Below are 21,128 nucleotides of genomic sequence, written 5' to 3' on the forward strand. Positions count from 1 at the left end.
CCCCCCCATTTTCACATCGCTACTTTTCAATGAAATGACAAAACTCCAAATAATTAATCAAATCAAAATGGCAGAACTGGTATCATCTGAATTGTGAGGTCAGTAAGATTAATATTTTTATTCAGCAAGGGTGCATTACATTGATCAAAAGTGACAAGGACATTTATAATGTTACAAAAGATTTCTGTTTCAAATAAATTCTGTTCTTTAAAAAAACAAAACTGTTTTCAACATTGATAATAATAAATGTTACTTGAGCACCAAATCAGCATATTAGAATGATTTCTGTAAGAAATCTTAATACTGGCGTTATGGCTGCTGAAATTTCAGCTTTTGTCATCGCAGAAATAATAACTGATTATTTAATAATATTATAGTTATAATATTTTACAATATTTTTGTTGCCTTGCTTTGATTTTGAACAAATAAATGCAGCATTGTTGAGTATGAGACTTTTTTTCAAAAACATTAAAAAAAAATCTTACAGACCGCTAAATGTCTTAACAATAGTGTATAATATCCACACAAAAAAATATCATGTTAAATCATAGAAGCAAAATATTATATCTGGGCAGACAGGAAGAGTTGTAACACTTTCCAACACATTTGCCACAATTGTGAACAATTGCACGCACGCACACACACACTGAAAGTGGGTTACAAAATTCCCTGGGTTAGTACAGAAGCATCTATCTTCATTTTCACCACCACAATATTAAGTCCCTTGTGATTGTGTATCATGCATGTTTGTGTATTTTACGTGGGTTGAAGATTTGTGACGTCTTCTCATAAATACTTTGGAAAATAAATGAGATAAAGATTTTTCTTCTCACTCTCACTTTCAGTCACTTCTTTAATAATCACTCTCTCACTCTCTCTGTCCGTCTGTCTACAACATTCTTCACATTACGTTAGTCATTGGCAAGCAGATCAGAGGTGTGACGAAAACGGAATTCACACTCCCCTCCCCTGTCAGCTCTTTGTGATGATGTCGGTGTGTTTGTGCATCACAGGAAAGTCATTATTTGACAGACAGTGACTGGCGAATTGCACAAGTAAGATGTCGTCTTTGTATATTTCCGTCTACAAGAAATAAGATTCATAATTTGAAATAAATGTCATGTGAAATATGGCAAACTTTTGACACGAGGCATGGGAGGATGAAGAAGAAATGCATCATGTTAAGAAAAAGGGTGCATTTCAAAAAGGCATTAAAATATTTTAAGGGAAAAAATCCTTTTCCGATTTGCTCTGTACAGCTCTTTGAAATAACATCATAGTTCATCATCAGTCAATCAGAATCAAGCATTCATAAGCTGTGGTAGCATATAAACACTATAGTGGACTGGGAGGTTTTTCATATTCATCCACATAAAAAAGGAAAATATCAACTTAAGCTATTGGCTGGCACCTCTGAATGATGGCTTTTTATAACACAAATGTCTATTCATGGAAATGAAAGGAATGGAAGTGTAACAGTTTTAGAAGACAAAAAACATCACACAGCGTCAGTAGATTTGAATGGGTTAATGGTCATGGAACAATAACAATGGTGCTCACGCTACAGGAAAAGTCTTGTGATGATGTCACAGATGACCAGAGCCTGGTTTAGACTCATTGATGATGACAGTCGCTTGGATCATGCACGAAAAATGTGCATGTGAGAGCAGGTCTGTTTCTGTGAGGCCGTAGTGAGACATGCAGTCATAGTAGACTGCTATGACTAAAACTATCCTGTCCGGGCTTGTTGGCCTACAATCACTCAAATTATTAGTAGCTGGACATTCTTGGTCATTCACCGTTTTCGCAATTTGACTTTGCTCAACTGGAAATAATGTAGCTTTGCAAAACCTAACAGTGGTAGGCCACAAAAGAGATTAAGGTCAGTAAAAACTGTGAGTTATCCACTGCCTTGAGATTTGTTACGGGATTCCCCCTCATTCACAGATCTAGGAGTTTTTGGACTGTAATCTTAACCCTTCCTCCTGGCCCAGCGCCTCAGAAAAACATCCTGATGGGAATTCTATGCTTTTACCTCCGTATAATGTTTCCTTGTTCAAAAGAATAGAATGGAACAGAGAGCTAAAATACCTATACGGCTGTAACACAATATCCTGCTTTAGTGATTTTATACTGCGATAGGCAGTGTATAAAGCATATTCATATTTTTGCAGCGAAATCATAGATCATTTGCATTGTATATGGAGACATGATTATATACATACAGAGTGCCCGCAATTTTAACTACAATGAATGGGGCTAGAGAGAAAGAGCATTATTTAAACATTTTTATTTAAATAAGCAATACATTTTAAATAAAGATATAATCAAAAATGTGATACTAATTTCTATTCGTTTATTAAAAAGATTCTTGACCACATGATTTTTTTTATTAAAATATAACTATATCTTCCGCTGAAACAACAGATTTCTCTCTGGTGACATATTCAATGCATTAAAACCTGCCTCAATTCAATAAACAACTGATGGATTCTTATTTGATACACATTTTATTTTTCAAACACACACACACACACACACACACACAAAGAGTTTAGATGCAAAAGCCTTTAAATGCCATTTGAAATTTTCTTATAAAATTAGCATTTTTATAAGGCTCTTATGTGTTGGTTCAGTAATTTCACTTTAATGGCAATGAATAGGTTCTTTTCATGGCACACGGATGCCCCAACATCTTGGTGCCAAATACCACAGCACACCTTCGATCTTCATGGAGTTAATATATATATATATATATAAACCACAAGTTGGAAAAACTGAAAGAGGCAAAAAGAGTGTTGAGTTCATCAGATGGCATCAGATTCAATGATCAGTTCATTAATAGAGGAAAGGATGTTGTTTCTGCTTGATTATGCATTCCTTTTAGGAATTTAAACACCTCAAAGAATCCACCCACTTGGGCTAAATGTGGCTTGTCTTTTGGTGTAAACGCATCCCATTATGACACAATGAACTGCTGCCTACTGAGCATTAACAATCCACCTCCCCGCCCCAGTGCTATGAAAAGGCTGCTGTCAGATGCAAAAGCCTTTAAATGCCATTTGAAATTTTCTTTTCAAATTTTTATAAGGCTCTTATGTGTAGGTTCAGTAATTTCACTTTAATGGCAATGAATAGGTTCTTTTCATGGCACACGGATGCCCCAACATCTTGGTGCCAAATACCACAGCACACCTTCGATCTTCATGGAGTTAATATATATATATATATATAAACCACAAGTTGGAAAAACTGAAAGAGGCAAAAAGAGTGTTGAGTTCATCAGATGGCATCAGATTCAATGATCAGTTCATTAATAGAGGAAAGGATGTTGTTTCTGCTTGATTATGCATTCCTTTTAGGAATTTAAACACCTCAAAGAATCCACCCACTTGGGCTAAATGTGGCTTGTCTTTTGGTGTAAACGCATCCCATTATGACACAATGAACTGCTGCCTACTGAGCATTAACAATCCACCTCCCCGCCCCAGTGCTATGAAAAGGCTGCTGTCAAAAAATATGATGCAACTTCCGATGCTGCAGAAGAATAGAAGAATGGTTCGCCTGGACAAAGCATGTGCTTCTAAACGTTCAATGAGGTGCATGACTACAGCAAAAGATTAGAACATCCTGTGGTGAGTAACAAATTATCCCCACTTTTTGGGAAGGGCACTAAGGTGTGTTCTCCATCCATTGATTTTCCACCTGTTGCATCGGAGAAGATGAGATCATCATATCATGAAATCAACCAAGTCCATTACGACTCAATCACAATTACCCATTATTGGACATTTTCCCATGTGCTATAAATGAATCATGGCTGATCAGTTCTACAATGACGTCAGACAGCCTACTCGACGTCATACAACATTAAAAATAAATAAATAGATTAGAATATACAGAGGGCAGTGAAATACTAATAATGGGAATATATGTAAAAAAACACAAATAAAAGGATATTTATTTATTTCTCTTATTTTTTTATGTTGTGTGACATTGACGGTACGCATCATTGCAAGTGATTTTAGTAACTCACGGCATTGTAAAACTAATCTATACACAGTCATCCATGATTCATTTATAGTGCATGGAAAAATGTTCAATAATGAGTAAAAATGTTAGAATGCTATGACTAGATGCTATAGCAACAGTTACTCGAGCGCAAGCCTCATACTCACGTGTTTGGGCGGTCAAAGAAACACCACGCGCTGTATAAACGGCTGTTTCAGCCTTTGAGCGGAAAACGCATTCATTGGAGTGTTCTTTGTAGCCCGAAAATCCCAAATGAGGGGATGTATTATGTAAACAGGCGTGCTGCATTTGTCCGATTGGTGACACACTGACACCGCAAATAGCCCTTGCAAATAAAATGCTTAACCTCAGTTTATGAATATTCAAGATTAATTGTGACGAGTATGAAACATGAAGCAATATAACCCTGGATTCTGTTTACCTGAGGTTTAGAATGACCCCAGGTTCAAGTGTGAAACACCCTATAGTGTGCTTAATCTATCACTGCATACCAAGTATACGACACCACAAGATTCTAGGCTACTCTCACCACTTCCTGAAGAAGTACAGGATATGACCCCACACAGTGTTAACAGTCATTTCTCTTATCAACATGTCTCTCTTTGCCTTGCAGTCGTGGGCCAAACAAAAAAGGAAGACATAAGAATGAGTGGGTGATGGAGAAAATGAAAGAGGGATGGGGAAGGAATGCATGTATGTGCATTCAGGCATGAGGACACTTGTGCATGCTGGATGTCTGAGTGGAAATAACAGTGCGATGTGTCAGAGGAGACCAAGCGGACGAATGTGGGGAAAATGCTCAGTGGGTAGACGTGGGTTGGGGGCTTCAGATCTTCTACAGTAGATTAGTGTGTGAGTGTATTATGACTATGTTCTGTTGTGAATTGCACTTAATTGGTCTAAAAAAAATGTTTTTTTTAAAAAGTAGCGTCTCATCTCAGTGGCATTTCCCTATGGCGAACTGTAATCGGATATGACTGTAGTCTTATATATATATAAGATAACCTGCCTAATCTTGCAAACAAAGTAGTAAGTATCAGATTTGGAGATAAAGAAAAACATCATCTCTTAAAAAGTAGCGTCTCATCTCAGTGGCATTTCCCTATGGCGAACTGTAATCGGATATGACTGTAGTCTTATATATATATATATAAGATAACCTGCCTAATCTTGCAAACAAAGTAGTAAGTATCAGATTTGGAGATAAAGAAAAACATCATCTCTTGGATATAGAGTCTTCTACATACATTACCAGAGATGCTTAACATAAGGTTGTTTATTACGAGGCACAAAGACCACCCCAAAATAGAAACCCAAAATTAGGAACATAAGGGTCTTGAGACATCAAGTTGGCGGAAATAGCAAAAACTGTTGAGCTCTTTAGAAAAAAGATATGTTTAGTGAGAGGGGGTGTGTAGGTCTACTTTTTTTTCCTGAATGTGAATGACTCAGAGTTGTGTGTCATGGCCCATACTATAAAGGAGAACCCTTTCACTAGTCCAAATGTTAGTAGAGTGATAACAAGTTTGTACACTGTGTTTACTACTTGTGTTTTTGGGATTACCATGAAATGTAAGTACTTTTATCATTCTTTACATCAGCTTTACAGCACAGGCATGGGAATGTGGTTTCGTGAGGGAAAACATGGAAATTGTAGAGGGTGGGTCTATAGTGTGGGTGTTTTTGCTGTCTATGAATTTTGTTTGAAAATGTCTTTTCAGAATAGAAACCAAAATAACCACTAAATCTAGTACAGCAGTCTGGCTTGTTAACCTCAAGATAATTCAACTGATGTTAGTGATGGTATCGTGTCATTTTTATGACAAAAAAATATAAAAAATGTAATGCATTGTGTTCAACTTTAAGGAAATGCTTTAAGTTATATTTGTTTATTATCATTATGAAAGTCAGGGTTTAGAACCACAATGACACTTAACATTCAGATTAGGTTTTTCAATGCTTAAATTACGAGTTTCTTTGGTTCTCCAAATCATGATTATGCGCTTGATAACAGGTCACATTAAAGTCAAGGGTCAAAAAATCTACTTAAAAGTGATATCAAATTACTAAAATTTAAATGCAACTTCAAATTATTCAAAACTAAAAGTGAAAAACTGAAAGAAAAAAAAACCTAAATCTGATTTCAGTTATACTCTATAGATAACACTATAAAATAATACTGATTCAAGGTTAAGATTTTAGGGTTTAATAAAGCTGCAGCAGGGTTGAGTTGTAACCTCATTCTGTAAACATGCTTACACTGCTTTTGCATGATAACTTACACTTATATGCACACGTATTGACTCGGCGCATCAGTAATGAGTTCATTTCAACAATATTAAAGCAGTGCTTTTTCAAAAATGTGTTGACAGAAGCAAAAAGACGCTATCAATGTGCAAACCGAGGATGTCTGCAAGTGAGTCAACAGCTGGTCGCACAGCTAATTGAGTCAATGTGATCTTTGCATGCCTACAACAGTTTTGATGGGGATCGCCACCATGCCATCATGCCATCTGCAGGGGTTGCACGCAATGGTTATCTATGACCTGAACAATTTCTCCATTTAGAAAGGTTTCAAAGGATGCTAATTGCGTAAATAGCCATTCATTTCCTTTTAATGCTTATCACAGGGTTAAATCACAGTTATCACATATCTGCTGCATGTATTTGAATGCCTACGACCTTCACACAGACTTTGGTCATGGCTCATTTGAGTTTGCTGTGGTTAAAGACTGGCACAAACATCAAACAGGCCAATTATTAGAGGGTAAAAGAAAGAACTGCATTAGGCCTAATATATTAATTTTCACTGTAATGGTCATGAAATGTATTAAATGCTAAAAATCATTTTCCTCAAGTGCAAACCGAGGATGTCTGCAAGTGAGTCAACAGCTGGTCGCACAGCTAATTGAGTCAATGTGATCTTTGCATGCCTACAACCGTTTTGATGGGGATCGCCACCATGCCATCATGCCATCTGCAGGGGTTGCACGCAATGGTTATCTATGACCTGAACAATTTCTCCATTTAGAAAGGTTTCAAAGGATGCTAATTGCGTAAATAGCCATTCATTTCCTTTTAATGCTTATCACAGGGTTAAATCACAGTTATCACATATCTGCTGCATGTATTTGAATGCCTACGACCTTCACACAGACTTTGGTCATGGCTCATTTGAGTTTGCTGTGGTTAAAGACTGGCACAAACATCAAACAGGCCAATTATTAGAGGGTAAAAGAAAGAACTGCATTAGGCCTAATATATTAATTTTCACTGTAATGGTCATGAAATGTATTAAATGCTCCTCAAAAAAATTGTGTAAATGTGTATATATTCTTACTATGCATTTTAATCAGATAAATAAGTAAATAAATAGACAGGTTGACAATAGAAATTTTAGGATATTATTTAAATAGACGAGTAGAAGATTACACAAGTCTCATTCACTAACATGTGAAATCAGCAATACAGATTTCATGAAAGAACTCTGAACTGGAAATTCCTGGATTTTGCAATCCTTTGCTTTCATTTCCACCAGTTTTACTGGTTTGGTGAGATTGTATGATCTTGTCTCTTGAGCTCAGGCTAAACAAGTGTGCATCAAAACTTAGGCATGCCACCATACAAAACAAACACTACATCCGGAAAAATGCTGACACACATCCTTTCATCCAAACAGCATCTCTCTCAATTTTGCGCATTCAGTGTGAAACTGATCACAAACCCAGCAACTGTTACAAATGTGTGTCCTACATGCCTTGGAAATTCCTGTGGCACGAAATCCTTCTCTAAATCATCCCATCCGGTGTAACCATTACAAACCAAGAGGAAGAGCTCTCTATGCAAATCCCTCTGCTTAGATACAAGTTTTTATAGAGTAAAACAGCTGTTTGGCACACACACTGAAACACTTGTGACTCAGAGCAGCTGTTCCAATGACATTAATAAGAAATCCTGCTTGTTTTTATGCTGACAGTGTCACCTGACTCCACCTTTCCCCTCATCGTCTTGATGACTTGTGTTGACCTCTTCGCCTTCATCACAGCCCGTCCTGCTAATATACCGCATGGAAAAAAGGGTCTGCAGATGCTGTATCAAGATATGCGTACGCTGATGAAAGTAGTATCTCAAGAAAGGCATGGGGTAAGTACCAGTAAATGGTTTTCTAATTCATTTTAGGAGTAAATGTCCAATGCAGAATAACATATTTACATTTAGCTAAATAAACTTAGTTTGTCTAATAAAATCCTTGACATTTTTCAGAATGAGATGAAAGACTTTGAGCAATCAATCACATCCCTGCCCTCGCTGAACTACAGAAGAGCAGACCTGAAAACACTCGAGGTAGAACATCCACATCTCTGCCTGTTTTTCTTTACCATGTCTGTGTTTCAAGCATCTAGACTTTCTTTTTGACAAAATATTTTTATGGCTAAGATCCAAAATTGAGACCAGACTGTTCACTGATAACCCCAAAATAAAGTTTATAAGCTTATAAGTGCCACAAGTTTGCTAAGATAGAACAAATGAAAAGATAGATAGAACGACAGAATGATAGAACGATAGATTGATAGATCGATAGATAGAATTAAATGTGAATAGTGTGTAACCTCGGAGTCTGGCTCCTTCTGACCCACAGGTGAGCAGTACATTAGGACAGCTGTACTCTGGTCTTAAATCCTTCAAGTTCCATCTTGACTGGATCCAGCAAAAAGAAGAAGAAATGGGGAGTGATTACTCTAAGACAAAGAAACTCGCTCATCTTATCCAAGTCATCAGCCACATGGTGCTCATACAGGTAAGAACCATTGAACTCAACTACAGGAGGAAATCAAAATATTTAAAATATCTTAAAAGCTGTTAAAATGGATGTAATAAATTTGTCATCATGCTTTATCAAATAAACCAGACCTATAGTAAGATGCATGCTAAAGCAAGAAAGTGAAACTTATTTTGCACCAAAAATTCTATTCCGTTTTAAATAATTGCTGTTCTTTTGAATTTTCTATTCATCATTTCTGAAAATAATGTATCACGGTTTACACAACAAAGACAGATAGACATATAGATGGACAGACAGACAAACTTTTTACTGAAAAAAATATTTGATTTATACATTCAAATGCCAAAACTTATTACAAAATGTACTTCAAGTAGCAAGCAAATACATTTCAGATTTAAAATATATTATATTTAAAATAGAATTTATATATATATACTATATTATATATATATTTTACAATATAAATGTATTTAGATTACAAATATATTTAAAAATGGCCCAAATATATGAGGGTATGAAAACTATATATGAGGAAAATAAAAAACAATTAAATATATTTTGACATTTAAATTAGCAATATATTGAATTTTTTTTAATCCGTTTAATAATAGATGGGAACGCTTGGAATAGATTTTTTTTTTTAAATATGCTGGCTGAGAGACAACAAAAATTATTCTAAACCTTCTTACAGATTGGGACGACACCCTCTGAGCTGGTCTACCCTTCCCTGTCGCCTTTGAACACAGCTTGGAACGTGTACCAGGCCAATGTGGAGATTCTTGACAAACTGTACTACTTTTGCATCTGGTACACTAGAGCACTGGGAGACCTGAAACACAGACAACAGTGATCAACACCATCATATGACACCAGTAGCCCTCAGCTTATCTCCATGATGCCTGACTTGCCTTAATGTTTGATAGGATGGAATGAATGTTCCAGCCTTTGTAAGTCATCCTCCATTTTGACAGTGTTCTCCGGTTAACGTTTCCTATGCATGCATGTTGTTTTTATTTTATTAATTATTGATTAAGTTATGTATTTAATATTTATTGAACAGTTATTTGTTTACAATGAAGGATTTTTTATATATAGAGTGAATGAGAAAATAGCACTTTATAAAAAATATTAAGTGTATTATTTCAATAAGTGAGTTTGAATGCAAAAATCAGCTGCAGGCAGTTGCTAATAATGACCAATAGGTGTCGCTTACAATCCTTTTACTGTGGTTAATGTGGCGTATAATTAAATGCAGTCCAGGGCCTGCACTCTTATTTGTCTATTTTTAAAGTTAGTAATTTCACCAACAAGTCCTGAATCAACATCCTTGTTGAACAACATAACTGAATAATTCAAATTTTAAGTTAAGACTTAAACTATGCATGTGTTTGTTTGTTTTTTAACCTTGAAATATCAGTTTCATAATCATTCTGACAGTACACTTATAAGACGAATGACTTCTGTGTCTTTCTCACGCTCTCCACTGTTCTATGTGTATGTTATGGTAAGCGGGTACAAAATTCCGCGAGAAAGGCGGATTGCTTTACGGCAGTAACAAATGCACTGCTGTCCGCTGTAATTACGACAGGGAGTTCCACTCATTTAACTGTAGGGGGCTCTAAGATCACAAAAATACCAAAACTACATACAGTTGTTTTAAAGGGGTCATATGATGCGATTTCAAGTTTTCCTTTCGCTTTGGAGTGTTACAAGCTGATTGTGCATAGATAAGATCCCTGAAGTTGCAAAGACTAAAGTCTCAAAACCAAAGAGATATTCTTTATCAAAGTTAAGACTCTGCCACGCCCCCCCTAAAACGGCTCGTTCTAACACGCCCCCTCATACCTTCCTCACTATGTGGAAATATTAGCATAATGCTGCCCAAATGTGCACGCAAAGAAAGAAGGCGTGGTTTCAGTAACCGCAGTTAGTGTTGAAGCAGCATGTCAGGGAGACGCTGTGTGTTTCTAGACGAAAGCAAAAGCACTTTATTTGGCCTTCCGAAAGTAGATGCATTTAGGAATCTTTAAGATTACTTAAAACAGAACAGCAATGCATTTTATGGACGACCGTTTCGTGAACCTAGGAGAGGAGGTAATTCTGACTTTGCTATGACAATCTGGCGCTTCTGAATCAGCTACTGTTTTGTTATTAGTTTAAGTATTTGCTATTGACTGAGTTTTGCGCATCATGTGTGTGTGTGTGTGTGTCGCAAGAGCGAGAGAGAGCGAGAGAAAGCGAGAGAGAGCGAGAGAGAGAGAGAGAGTCACATCACAGTGGAGTCAGTTGTCTTAACCGTGGCTTGTGTACTGCAAACACATACCAGCTTCATCACTACATCATCTGTCACGCGACTGTTCCCTTTCGGGCTGTCTTTACATTTATTTTGAAAGATGAAGCTCGCAATTATGGTAAGGGGCGTTACATTTCGTGTTCGGCCAATCACAATGCACCGGGTCAGCTGGCCAATCAGAGCAGACTGTGCTTGTCGGAAGGAGGGACTTTGTAGAAAACTAAGCGTTTGAGAAAGGAGGGGCATAGAGGACCTACAATAATGTACAGTATTTGAAAAATAATGTGTTTTATGAACATTAAAGCATGTCAACATATTCTGTTACACCAAATAATGATCTTTAAAAAAGCATCAAATGACCCCTTTAATGGTTAGTCTTAAGCCTGTTTGTTTAACAGGAGTTTTTAACAGTGAATCATGTTTATCCATGCCCTATTTGGCAAAAGTAGGATAATAAATGGATGATAAAATTGGGCATTCAACGCAAAACAAATGGCAAAGTTTCATTAGAGCTAATGGATGTTATTGCTGCTGCACCATTGGTTTTTGCGAGCATATTGCAAATGCAGCTTGAAATGCACTCACTGCCTTCAGACTGTATTTATTCCCTGTGATTATGCGTTAAGTATAAATTAAAGGTGCCACCATATTGCAGAAATGCACTGAAAACAAGAAAAAGAGGCCTTACATTACTTGAAAAGAACTTTGACATTGTTCATGAATCATGATGGATTCATCAGACTACATGTAGACAGGAAAACAGATTTGCAAATATATGCACCACATGTTTGAAGAAATTTAGTGGTGTAAATATGAGAATTATTTGGTAAAATCTTTCAGGTGAAGGGAATAAACACCGAAATTCACTCTGATTTACCTTTACAAGCCCAGTGAAATGGATGTAGAGTTTATTTTTCATACTTTTTTTATACATTTATTTATTTTTATTTATACTTTTTTATTATTATTTATTTGTTTGTCATTTTTCTTTCAATAAAATGATTTCACATCAAACATTCACAGCTTTTTTTTCACTTGTTGAACTGCGTCAGCAACAATTGGGATTTCACAGCAACAAGTGAAACTTTAATAAAACAATAATCCAACCGTCACCATTTTTGATGTTCTGTATATAATCGGTTATATTTGGATTTTAATATTTGTTCCTAAAATAAACATGTGCGTCTTATTTGTAGGTTTGTAAATTATTTTCCTGCCCCGTCTGGCTGAGCATTTTCACAGATAGTTGAGCTAAACTAGATCCAGACAGTTAAAAATCGCCAGTAATGGTGTAATCAGTCATGAATGTCAAAATCTTTGTCGTGATGACTAATACCAAACGCTGCAGAATACGGAATAGGATATGGATGAAGGATATGTCATATGACTGTGTGAGAGTTTAAAAGCTGAAAAGTCAGGACTTGGCACGTCCTGCAGAAAGAGAGATCTGCGATATAAGCGTTTTGTGTACCGCTCTCTCACAGCTGTTGGATTTGTCATGCTCACTCAGAGAGAAATCGATCGTGCTGGCCAACATCATAATACATTTGTCAGATCCATAATGCAGGAGTATAAAGGGCTATCAGTCGATTTCCATGATATGCTGATTGATCAAATCAACTGCTCTTAAATCTGATATTTTAATGTTTGTTGTAAATGAGGGGGTTTTGGTTAATCACACAAAATTTACATATTACATTAACAGCCCAAATGAGACACAAAATGTGTTTGATAAAGACAGAAGGTACAAAATGTGAGAGAGAAGAACCGAGAAACGGCTGGGGGGTTTAATGGCCAGTATAATGACAAATTGCCTGTTACACAAACCCTATAAAAGCATACTGTCAGCAATGAACACAATAACATTCAAAAGGAGGGGTAATGGCAACGAGACCATGTGAGTGGGCATACTGATTAATTTGGATAGACAGAGAGGAGAAAGAACGAGAGCGGGAGAGTACAGAGAGACTATTGAACTGTAGCAGAGGACAGATCCAGTAGAAATCAGGATATGTACTCAGAAGCAAAAGAATCTGTAACCTGTAAGTAGATTTATGACTGGTTGACCCGCTGTTGCCCATTTGACCTGCAGCTTTCAGTGCCCAGAGTTTATGGACTGACTGACGAATAGAGAACCGCACCTCTAAATTCACTTTCAGCCTTCAACAACAGCAAACATGACAGTAAGTCTTTTCATTTCTTTCAAAAGGTCTCTTATATGGATTATACACAAATTGTAAAATATTTTATATAGCATGTAATGTAATTTAAAATGAGACACAGACTTATGCCATAGGCCATATTCAGAAGCTTAGCAAGATTATTCAGTGTTTCAGAAAGAAGTCTCCTATACGCTAACCAAGGCATGTATATGATCAACAATACAGTAAAAAATTTATTTTATGAATAATGTTTTGTATATTAATGTATTTTATAATGTTCTTTTTTTTGGTGATGTTCTTTCTTAAGATTAAAAAAGGTAATTGTGAGAAATTTTAAAATAAGAAAAAGTTTTTGCTAAATACAAAATTAAAACTATATGAGAAAAGGTCACAATTAAGAGAAACAGTTGCAATTACAGGATATAAAACATATATTGGGTATGAAGAGTTCAGATGCAAAAGCCTCTAAGTGCTGTCTGAAATTTTCTTCTAAAATGAGCATTTTTGTCAGGCTCCTATGTTTATGTTCATTTATTTCACATTAATGGCAAATGGCAATGAAAAGAACCTATTCATTGCCATTAAAGTGAAATTACTGAACCTACACATAGGAGTCTAATATAAGCGCTCATTTTAAAAGAAAATTTCAAATGGAACTCTTCATATATATATATATACACATACATACATACATACACACACAGTATGTGTGTGAGTGTATGAAGTCCTATTTAGTTATAGAAGAGCTTAAAGTGAAGTTTTATGACGTTTATCAACACAAAGTTTATAAAGTGCAAAACACAAGGACAGACTACATTTGTAACTAATTATTTATTACCTTTTACAAAGCACATACCTGAAAGGGTTTTTAGAACATGTTATGTAATTCAGCGATTTACAACATTCACAACTAATCCCAAAGAACTTAGATGTGCTGCCCAAATCGCTGTTCTTGACAAGGGGTTAACCACACACAACTTCTGGTGAGCTGTCTGTCCTCACACAACTGATGCCCAACAGGTGCACCTTATCCCTCTTATGCAAAACTGTCCCCCATCATCCTGAACTGCTGCTTTAATAAAGAGTGTAACCTTTCTGCTTTTGGGACACCAAAGCATACACAGACTAAAAAAAAATACTGAAAACTACATCCAGTTCAAATACAAATTAAGCATTACATTCAATCATGCTACATGAATAAATGTTGATCAGTAACCAATACTATTACTGAACAGAACACTTAATCCTATGAAGCTCAGCTGAATAGCACAGCTGTCCGAGGACAGTTAAGATGTGTTGACAGAATAGCCAATCCTCAGAACTGAGGCCCAAATCACCCTTTTGCTGTAGCGACCTTATAATAGTATGCAGTGACAGATCCCAGCAATATATCTTTGATCCAGCCAGATCCGGTTAACTTTAAACATGGTATTTTGTGGTATTTGACAGCTGAAACCTTGTTTGACATGCCCCAAAAAGGTAGAAAACAACAACAAAAAGCATGGGATCTATGCCAAATAAGACTTTTTGCATCTAATAACGTCTAATTTAGTGTCTTTGAAACAAAGTGGAAAACGAGGCATGCAAATGCTCCCTCAATTTACATTAGCTGTTGAATGTTTGGCACGTCCATCTGCAACCCTGACATCCTAGTTTTGCTTCTTACAGACTGCCACAAGACTTCTGGATGAGCTCTGTCACTTAACGGCTCAGTCTCTAAAATCATTGGAGCCTTTAGATCACTTCCAAGTTATTAAACTTCTTGGAGAGGGTTCATATGGAAAAGTCAAATTAGCAGTGCACAAAAAGAGTGGTAAGTTATGTTGCTTTGTCTTTCTCTCATCTGATCTTATCCATGCTAGTTCGCATTTCTGGGAATTGTGCTAAATTATTGCATTTTGCTTCCTTCTTCCTTTCCCTTTGACAATATCTCCATTATTCCTCCAAATCTTCATGGAATCTAGGAACCCCAATGGCCCTTAAATTCTTTTTGCAAGATGACACATCTCTACTGTCCTTTCTGAGGGAATATAACCTGTCTTTGGTCTTCTGTACCCACCCCTCACTTACCTCAGCTTTAGGCATCGCATTCTCCACTCCTACTCACTATGTGTTCGCCCAGCAACCTTGCCTTTATGGCAACCTATATGATGTCATCGTTCCTGAGGTTGGTAAAAGTTTGACATCAGTTTCATGCTTCTTAGTGATGACTGCTCCTTGAGGACTAATGTCCTGCAGAGTTTAGCTCCAGTCTACCCCAATACACTTGCATGGATGTTTCTAGTAATACTGAATACCTTGATTAGCTGGATGAGGTGTGTTTAATTGGGATCAAAGCTAAACTCTGCAAGATATTGGCCCTCAAGAAACAAGATTACACACCCCAGGTTTGAATCAGTGGCTTCTGAGCCTGTACTCCCAATATTGCAAATTTTGAATGTCTCCTTAAACAAATACACCCGATTCAACTCATCAGATCATTAGTAGAGACTCCAAGATCTGAAATTGTTGGGTTAGATCAGAGTTAGGCAAGTTCGGTCCTAGAGAGCTGCTGTCCTGCAGAGTTTAGCTCCAACCTTTGATCAAACTTACCTGCTTGTAATTGATCCTGAAGACCTTGATTAGCTTGTTCAGGTGTGTTTGATTAAGGTTGGAGCTAAACTCTGCAGGGAAAAGTGGACCTCAAGGACCAGAGTTGAAAACCGCAGCTATAGGCTCTCTAGGACTGAACTTGCCTATGAGTGTTAGATTATGGAAACATTCAAAATGCATACTGTTGGGTACCAGGGTTGGGATAAGGTGACCCGGCGTGCCACTTTCCGGGGACACATTCAGCACAGGATTCTAAATTGCCTAAAATAACCAGGTGTTGGTTGTTTGTGCTGTGGGAAGTGGCATGTCTGGTCACCTTAGGTTGGGAATCACTGGTTTAGCTCAAATTAACAATGAAAGAACAGAAAATTGTATTGTAAATAATAGGTACAATAGTTGTTTTGCAATGACAGGTTGATGCAAGCTCAGTAAATTGATTAGTGCTTAAATCAGGGTTGTCTAGTCCTGATCCTGGAGGGCCACAATCCTGCAGAGTTAAGTCCTAATAAAACACACCCCAACCAGCTAAACAAGGTCTTTAGAATTACTAGAAACTTTCAGACAAGTGTGTTGGGGCAGGTTGGAGCCAAACTCCAGGCACTCCAGGAGCAGGACTGGACACCCCTGGCATAAACTGATTTCTCCATCGCAGGTTGGTCTTGAAGAGAGCCGTGCCCAGGGAGTGGCTTCCCAGATCAGCGGTGCCCTCTCTCATCTTCATTCCCATGGCTTTGTCCATCGTGATGTCAAGCCAGAAAACATCTTTCTATGTGACTGTGAGTGTCGTTGGGTCAAACTTGGTGATTTTGGCATGGTGAAGGCTAAAGGCACCAGGGTACCATTAGTGTGGTACGGCACCCCTTACTGCACACCTGAGGCTGAGATGGCAAGGAAGAATGAAGAGAACTATTTGGGCAACTTGGGGGTGGACAACAATGGGAACAAGCAAAAAGGGGACTCTGGAAAGACTCACAGGATGTTGGTGTCTGTAGATCCCACTACAGACAGCTGGGCATTAGGCATTCTAATCTATGCCATGCTCATGGGGAACCTTCCATGGTCTGAGACCGTTTCAGACAACACCGCATATAAAAGCTATCTACAATGGACTAATTGGGAAGGTTCAGCATCACAGGAGAGAGGATCAGATCAGCCTGAAAATGTCCACCAGATGGCACCACAGTTTGCGGCGTTCACTCCTCTTGCGGCTTGTCTTCTTAGGTCCCTGCTCCACCCACAGTTCAGGCTTCGTGGCAGACCAGATGAGGTGGAAAGATATCTGGGAGGAGCCTGGCTATTGAACAAGGATGTCAGTGGGTGATGCATCAAAGTTAAGGAGATCAGTAGTTTGTCGTCATCTGGTCATTCTCTCCATGGTGGGAACAATGGTTATCACCTTTTAGAAGTAGTTCTGATGGTAGTTTTAATCATTAGCCTCCTGTGTATCCCACATATACACATTATTAGCTGAGAGTTTGTTTTCCTAACTGACCACTATAGATCTTAGCTGTAAACACTAAGGGGCCAGATTTACCAAACAGGGAAAATTAATGTAAGAGCAGAATCCCATAAAAGTACAGATGGGAGTGGATGGCTCTGCGGTTGATCTACTGACAATGCCACTGGTCTTAGTAGATCTACGGACTACCAAGACCAGCGCAAATTACCATCTGATTTAAGACATGCTTTTTGGGGCATTAAATTATGGCACAAATAACAGTACTTGACTAGCACCAACCTTAGTAAATAGCGTTGGGTGATTCACTTAAATACTCTCATCTCATAAATTTTACGGCTAAATGGGAAACTCCTACAAATGCAATATGGTCAGTTTCAAAAATACCTGTCCACTGCGTGCCTTTAGTAAATCCTGAACATAGTTTTTTAACGGCAAAATAGGGTGTGCGCTGGTGCAAGTTGTTAGTAAATCTGGCCCTAAAGGTTTCAGAATACCTCAGAAGAGTTGGTAAGGGTTATATAATTGAAAAGGGGCACAAAAAATGTTTCTGAAAATTTGGGCCTCCATCCACAATCCAGCAACATTACTACACTCCAAAACAATGTGCAAAACAAAGATCAGTGTAACACTATATCATGAAAGCCGTACCAATAATATTAGTGACAGCTAAAGATCTGCAGGCATTTTAATAATATCTGTGTTTATAAGTCTAAATAAATATTGCTGCCATCTCCACTTTCTAAAGTCCAAATGGACTTCTTGGAGAAAAAAAAAAAAGCAGCAAGGCGGGACTTGATTTTGTTCATCTGGAATTGGTTGGATCATTGTTTGCTAATTGCTGTAATCTCAAGTGAGGGACAGGTTGTTGGATGGGATAGATTACTGCCTTAGTACTGGTGCACAAATCAGAGAAAAGATGTTGTTGTGAGAGCAAGTTGTTGTTTTTTTATTAAAGATGACGAGGGCACATTTCTAATAAATGTATTTTATGTGGACCTCCCGCATGCATAATAAAGCAGGATTTCCCATCTGGGGGATCTTGATCCCCTAGGTGTCCTTGGTGGAAATGCTGGGAACTTGTGATAGAAATGATAGAAATGTTAATGTCAAACTGATCAAAATAAAGGATTCAAAATTTCACAGTTTGCTCTGGTCTAATATACAAAAATGAATCCATTTTCACCAACATTTTGAACTGTAACTATTTGTTTAAATACATGTTTTTATATTTGCTTAACGTCATAAAAGTTTGGAATGTTCACTCCTGTCTTAAAATCATATTTATGCTTTTAACAACCTACAGCATGCTCATGAAATGTAATCTTCACGTGGATCACTTTGAGCGTAAGTGTAAGGAGCACATCTCTCAAGTTTCAGCAGAAGACATGCAGACACATACAAACACACACACTACGTGTCCTAGATTTAAAAAATAACCCCCAGACCATTAATAAAACTCTTTCAGCCATCATCACCTCTGTCAGATGCACACTTGAAATCACATACACATGCATGGGCAAACACACACAGTCTTCACCGATCTTTAAGTGTCTCACACTCCTGCATTCAAACCTGTCCCTCCATTCATCAACACTACACACATACACAAAGTGTGAAGTTACATGTAACGGATAGGTCTTTGGCTTATGTTCAGACTCCTTCAAATGATCCACGAAAACCTAACATTGTAAATTATGGAGTAAATAAGACAACCGTATTTGCAAAATACATAGAATTAAAATAATTGTGCATAAATCTACATAAAGTCTGGAATATCAAATAAGAAAAAATAATATACCGTAAACAAATGAAGCCCACCTGACTTTCCAACAACAACAAAAAACTAGAAAACTTTTAAAATGGCAAATATTTGCACAAGAAACTGAATTAATACAGTCTAGGCTGCTAAATTAAGACATCAAAAAACACGAGTGTCAGATTTTGCCCTTTCAATCTTAAGTTATTTAGGCACCTTGTTAAGAGATTAACAGCTGAAATAGCTCAATACATGAAGGGAGAATATCCACGAAGATCATTTGACAGCCCTACTAAGTATTCCAACCGCTATGACCTTTCATTTGATATACTACATTAAAACACATTTATGTGCAATTATGCAAGTGTGAAAGTATGCTGTCATCTTGCATATGTTAATTTGTAAGTAAATGTGCGTGAGAGAAATATCTGTCTATAAGTTTGATGAATTTATAGCACTGGAATGCCAGAAATACCAACTTTTTGTTTGTAAAGGTTCTTCCTTACAGAAAATGTTCAGAAAATAAACCTCCTGAAGCTGCTGCAAGCCTCATATTGTGGAAGATCCTATGAAATTCCATTGGCTGAGACAACTTTAACTTTAGAGGAAATATTTAAGATTGATTAGCCTATGTATTTTAATTGCCATATAAAATTACCATTCATTGGATTACATAGTTTTAGCAAACTACTAAATTGAATGCGATGCATTTTTTCATACATAAATGAACCAATAATGAGATTGGTGTAATAGTACTAATAAATCGAATATGTATTAAACACACAATAACCAGGTTTATACATTTAACATTAATTATTATATATATATATATATATATATATATATATATATATATATAATTCACTACATGTTTGATCAGGCACTGAGGAAGGGAGATCGGCACTGGCCATCAGCAAGAGAGACAGTGAGTGTCCAATTTGCAATTATATGAACAAATATGTGTGTGAGAGAAAGATCAAGTCCACAAACTATCATTGAGACATGTCGACAGGGTGGTGCCAAATAACACACGTGTTCACACGTCACTCACACATTCAGACTTCTGAATGAGGACCGATTCAAACATGCAGCAACGAACAGCTGATCCCCAAACATGCTCCCGATTTATTAGCCAAGAACATTTCCTCGCAACTTTTCAAAACAAATTTTCACACTGTATCCTAACCTGCCACTACCACAATGAGAGACAGGACATTTTGTTCATCGTTTGGTTTCTAGTTCATTGCACTGACGCCCTGGCCATTTTAAAATTCCACTGATCCAAAATCTCACTTCACATACAGTAATTAAACATTAAAAGTAATAGCTTCCCTAATAATTAAAATTCTATCATTGTTGCTCATTCTCATGTTGTTTCAAAGTGATGAGAAAGTTTGAATAATGTATAGGCCACTCTTTTCCATACAATAAATGTGTAATCATGCAATGTATTCCAAGTGTTCTAAAGCCATATGATGGTTTTGTATAAAAACCAGACCAAATTGTTAGTCATTATTCACTTATTTAAGTTTTGTTCAATACATTAAATGTTATTTCCATGAATTAAAATTAATTGCACAAAAAATTCCTCCAACTAAATATTGTTCATTACAGACTGGTGTATTATAATGTTTATATTGCTTTTAGTTCATTTCTTTTTAATAATTACACCAATGTATGATAATCCATACTCACTTATTTCAAAAAGAAATTGAGTACAACCATCTTAATCTGGTGAACGTGTATACAGCAGTTGAGAAAAATTAGGTACCTAGTAACGAATAAGTGTCCCCAGTCTTGGTGCACTCATAAATTGTATATGACAATCATCAACTGAAGCAGGATCCAACTGCACGGATAAAAATCTCAAAACCCATTAATAGATGTCCTAGTTCAAAGCTCAAAAGCAATCAAATTAATTATCTAAACAATAACCCACTGAAAAGAGTCAAGGGTACAGGCAAGCATTTGCAAGAATGAAAAACTAAGACAAATAGAATGATGTTATGAAAAAAAACTAGCTAGATCACACAGATTAAGGGAACTACAAA

The 21,128-nt window shown here is 36.9% G+C and overlaps 2 protein-coding genes and 1 pseudogene across 2 annotated transcripts; all 3 read left to right on the forward strand.

Annotated features, from left to right (window-relative positions):
* The window catches only part of LOC107589467 (sialoadhesin-like), a 9,504-nt pseudogene extending 6,390 nt beyond the window's left edge, over positions 1-3,114 (forward strand).
* Positions 3,115-6,902: 3,788 nt separating this feature from the next.
* il11b (interleukin 11b) lies at positions 6,903-9,665 on the forward strand. The gene is made up of 5 exons (XM_016277919.1): positions 6,903-6,912; positions 8,009-8,175; positions 8,296-8,376; positions 8,672-8,830; positions 9,507-9,665. The coding sequence occupies exons 1-5, from the start codon at positions 6,903-6,905 to the stop codon at positions 9,663-9,665; spliced, it is 576 nt and encodes a 191-aa protein (XP_016133405.1).
* A 3,332-nt stretch (positions 9,666-12,997) lies between these two features.
* LOC107589371 (serine/threonine-protein kinase SBK1) lies at positions 12,998-18,438 on the forward strand. Its single transcript, XM_016277780.1, has 4 exons — positions 12,998-13,291; positions 14,939-15,083; positions 15,235-15,437; positions 16,515-18,438. The coding sequence occupies exons 1-4, from the start codon at positions 13,286-13,288 to the stop codon at positions 17,181-17,183; spliced, it is 1,023 nt and encodes a 340-aa protein (XP_016133266.1). The 5' UTR covers positions 12,998-13,285; the 3' UTR covers positions 17,184-18,438.
* Positions 18,439-21,128: the final 2,690 nt, after the last annotated feature.

This window comes from Sinocyclocheilus grahami, unplaced genomic scaffold (genome assembly GCF_001515645.1).
Source record: "Sinocyclocheilus grahami isolate Dianchi unplaced genomic scaffold, SAMN03320097.WGS_v1.1 scaffold116.1, whole genome shotgun sequence".
NCBI classification, from domain to species: domain Eukaryota; kingdom Metazoa; phylum Chordata; class Actinopteri; order Cypriniformes; family Cyprinidae; genus Sinocyclocheilus; species Sinocyclocheilus grahami.

Excerpts from the sequence above, each read along its gene's own strand:
- il11b (XM_016277919.1), top strand. Across the intron at positions 8,176-8,295 it reads TATCTCAAGAAAGGCATGGG|AATGAGATGAAAGACTTTGA; the intron begins GTAAGTACCAGT and ends GACATTTTTCAG. Across the intron at positions 8,377-8,671 it reads CAGACCTGAAAACACTCGAG|GTGAGCAGTACATTAGGACA; the intron begins GTAGAACATCCA and ends TCTGACCCACAG.
- LOC107589371 (XM_016277780.1), top strand. Across the intron at positions 15,084-15,234 it reads AGCAGTGCACAAAAAGAGTG|GAACCCCAATGGCCCTTAAA; the intron begins GTAAGTTATGTT and ends CATGGAATCTAG. Across the intron at positions 15,438-16,514 it reads ATGATGTCATCGTTCCTGAG|GTTGGTCTTGAAGAGAGCCG; the intron begins GTTGGTAAAAGT and ends TCTCCATCGCAG.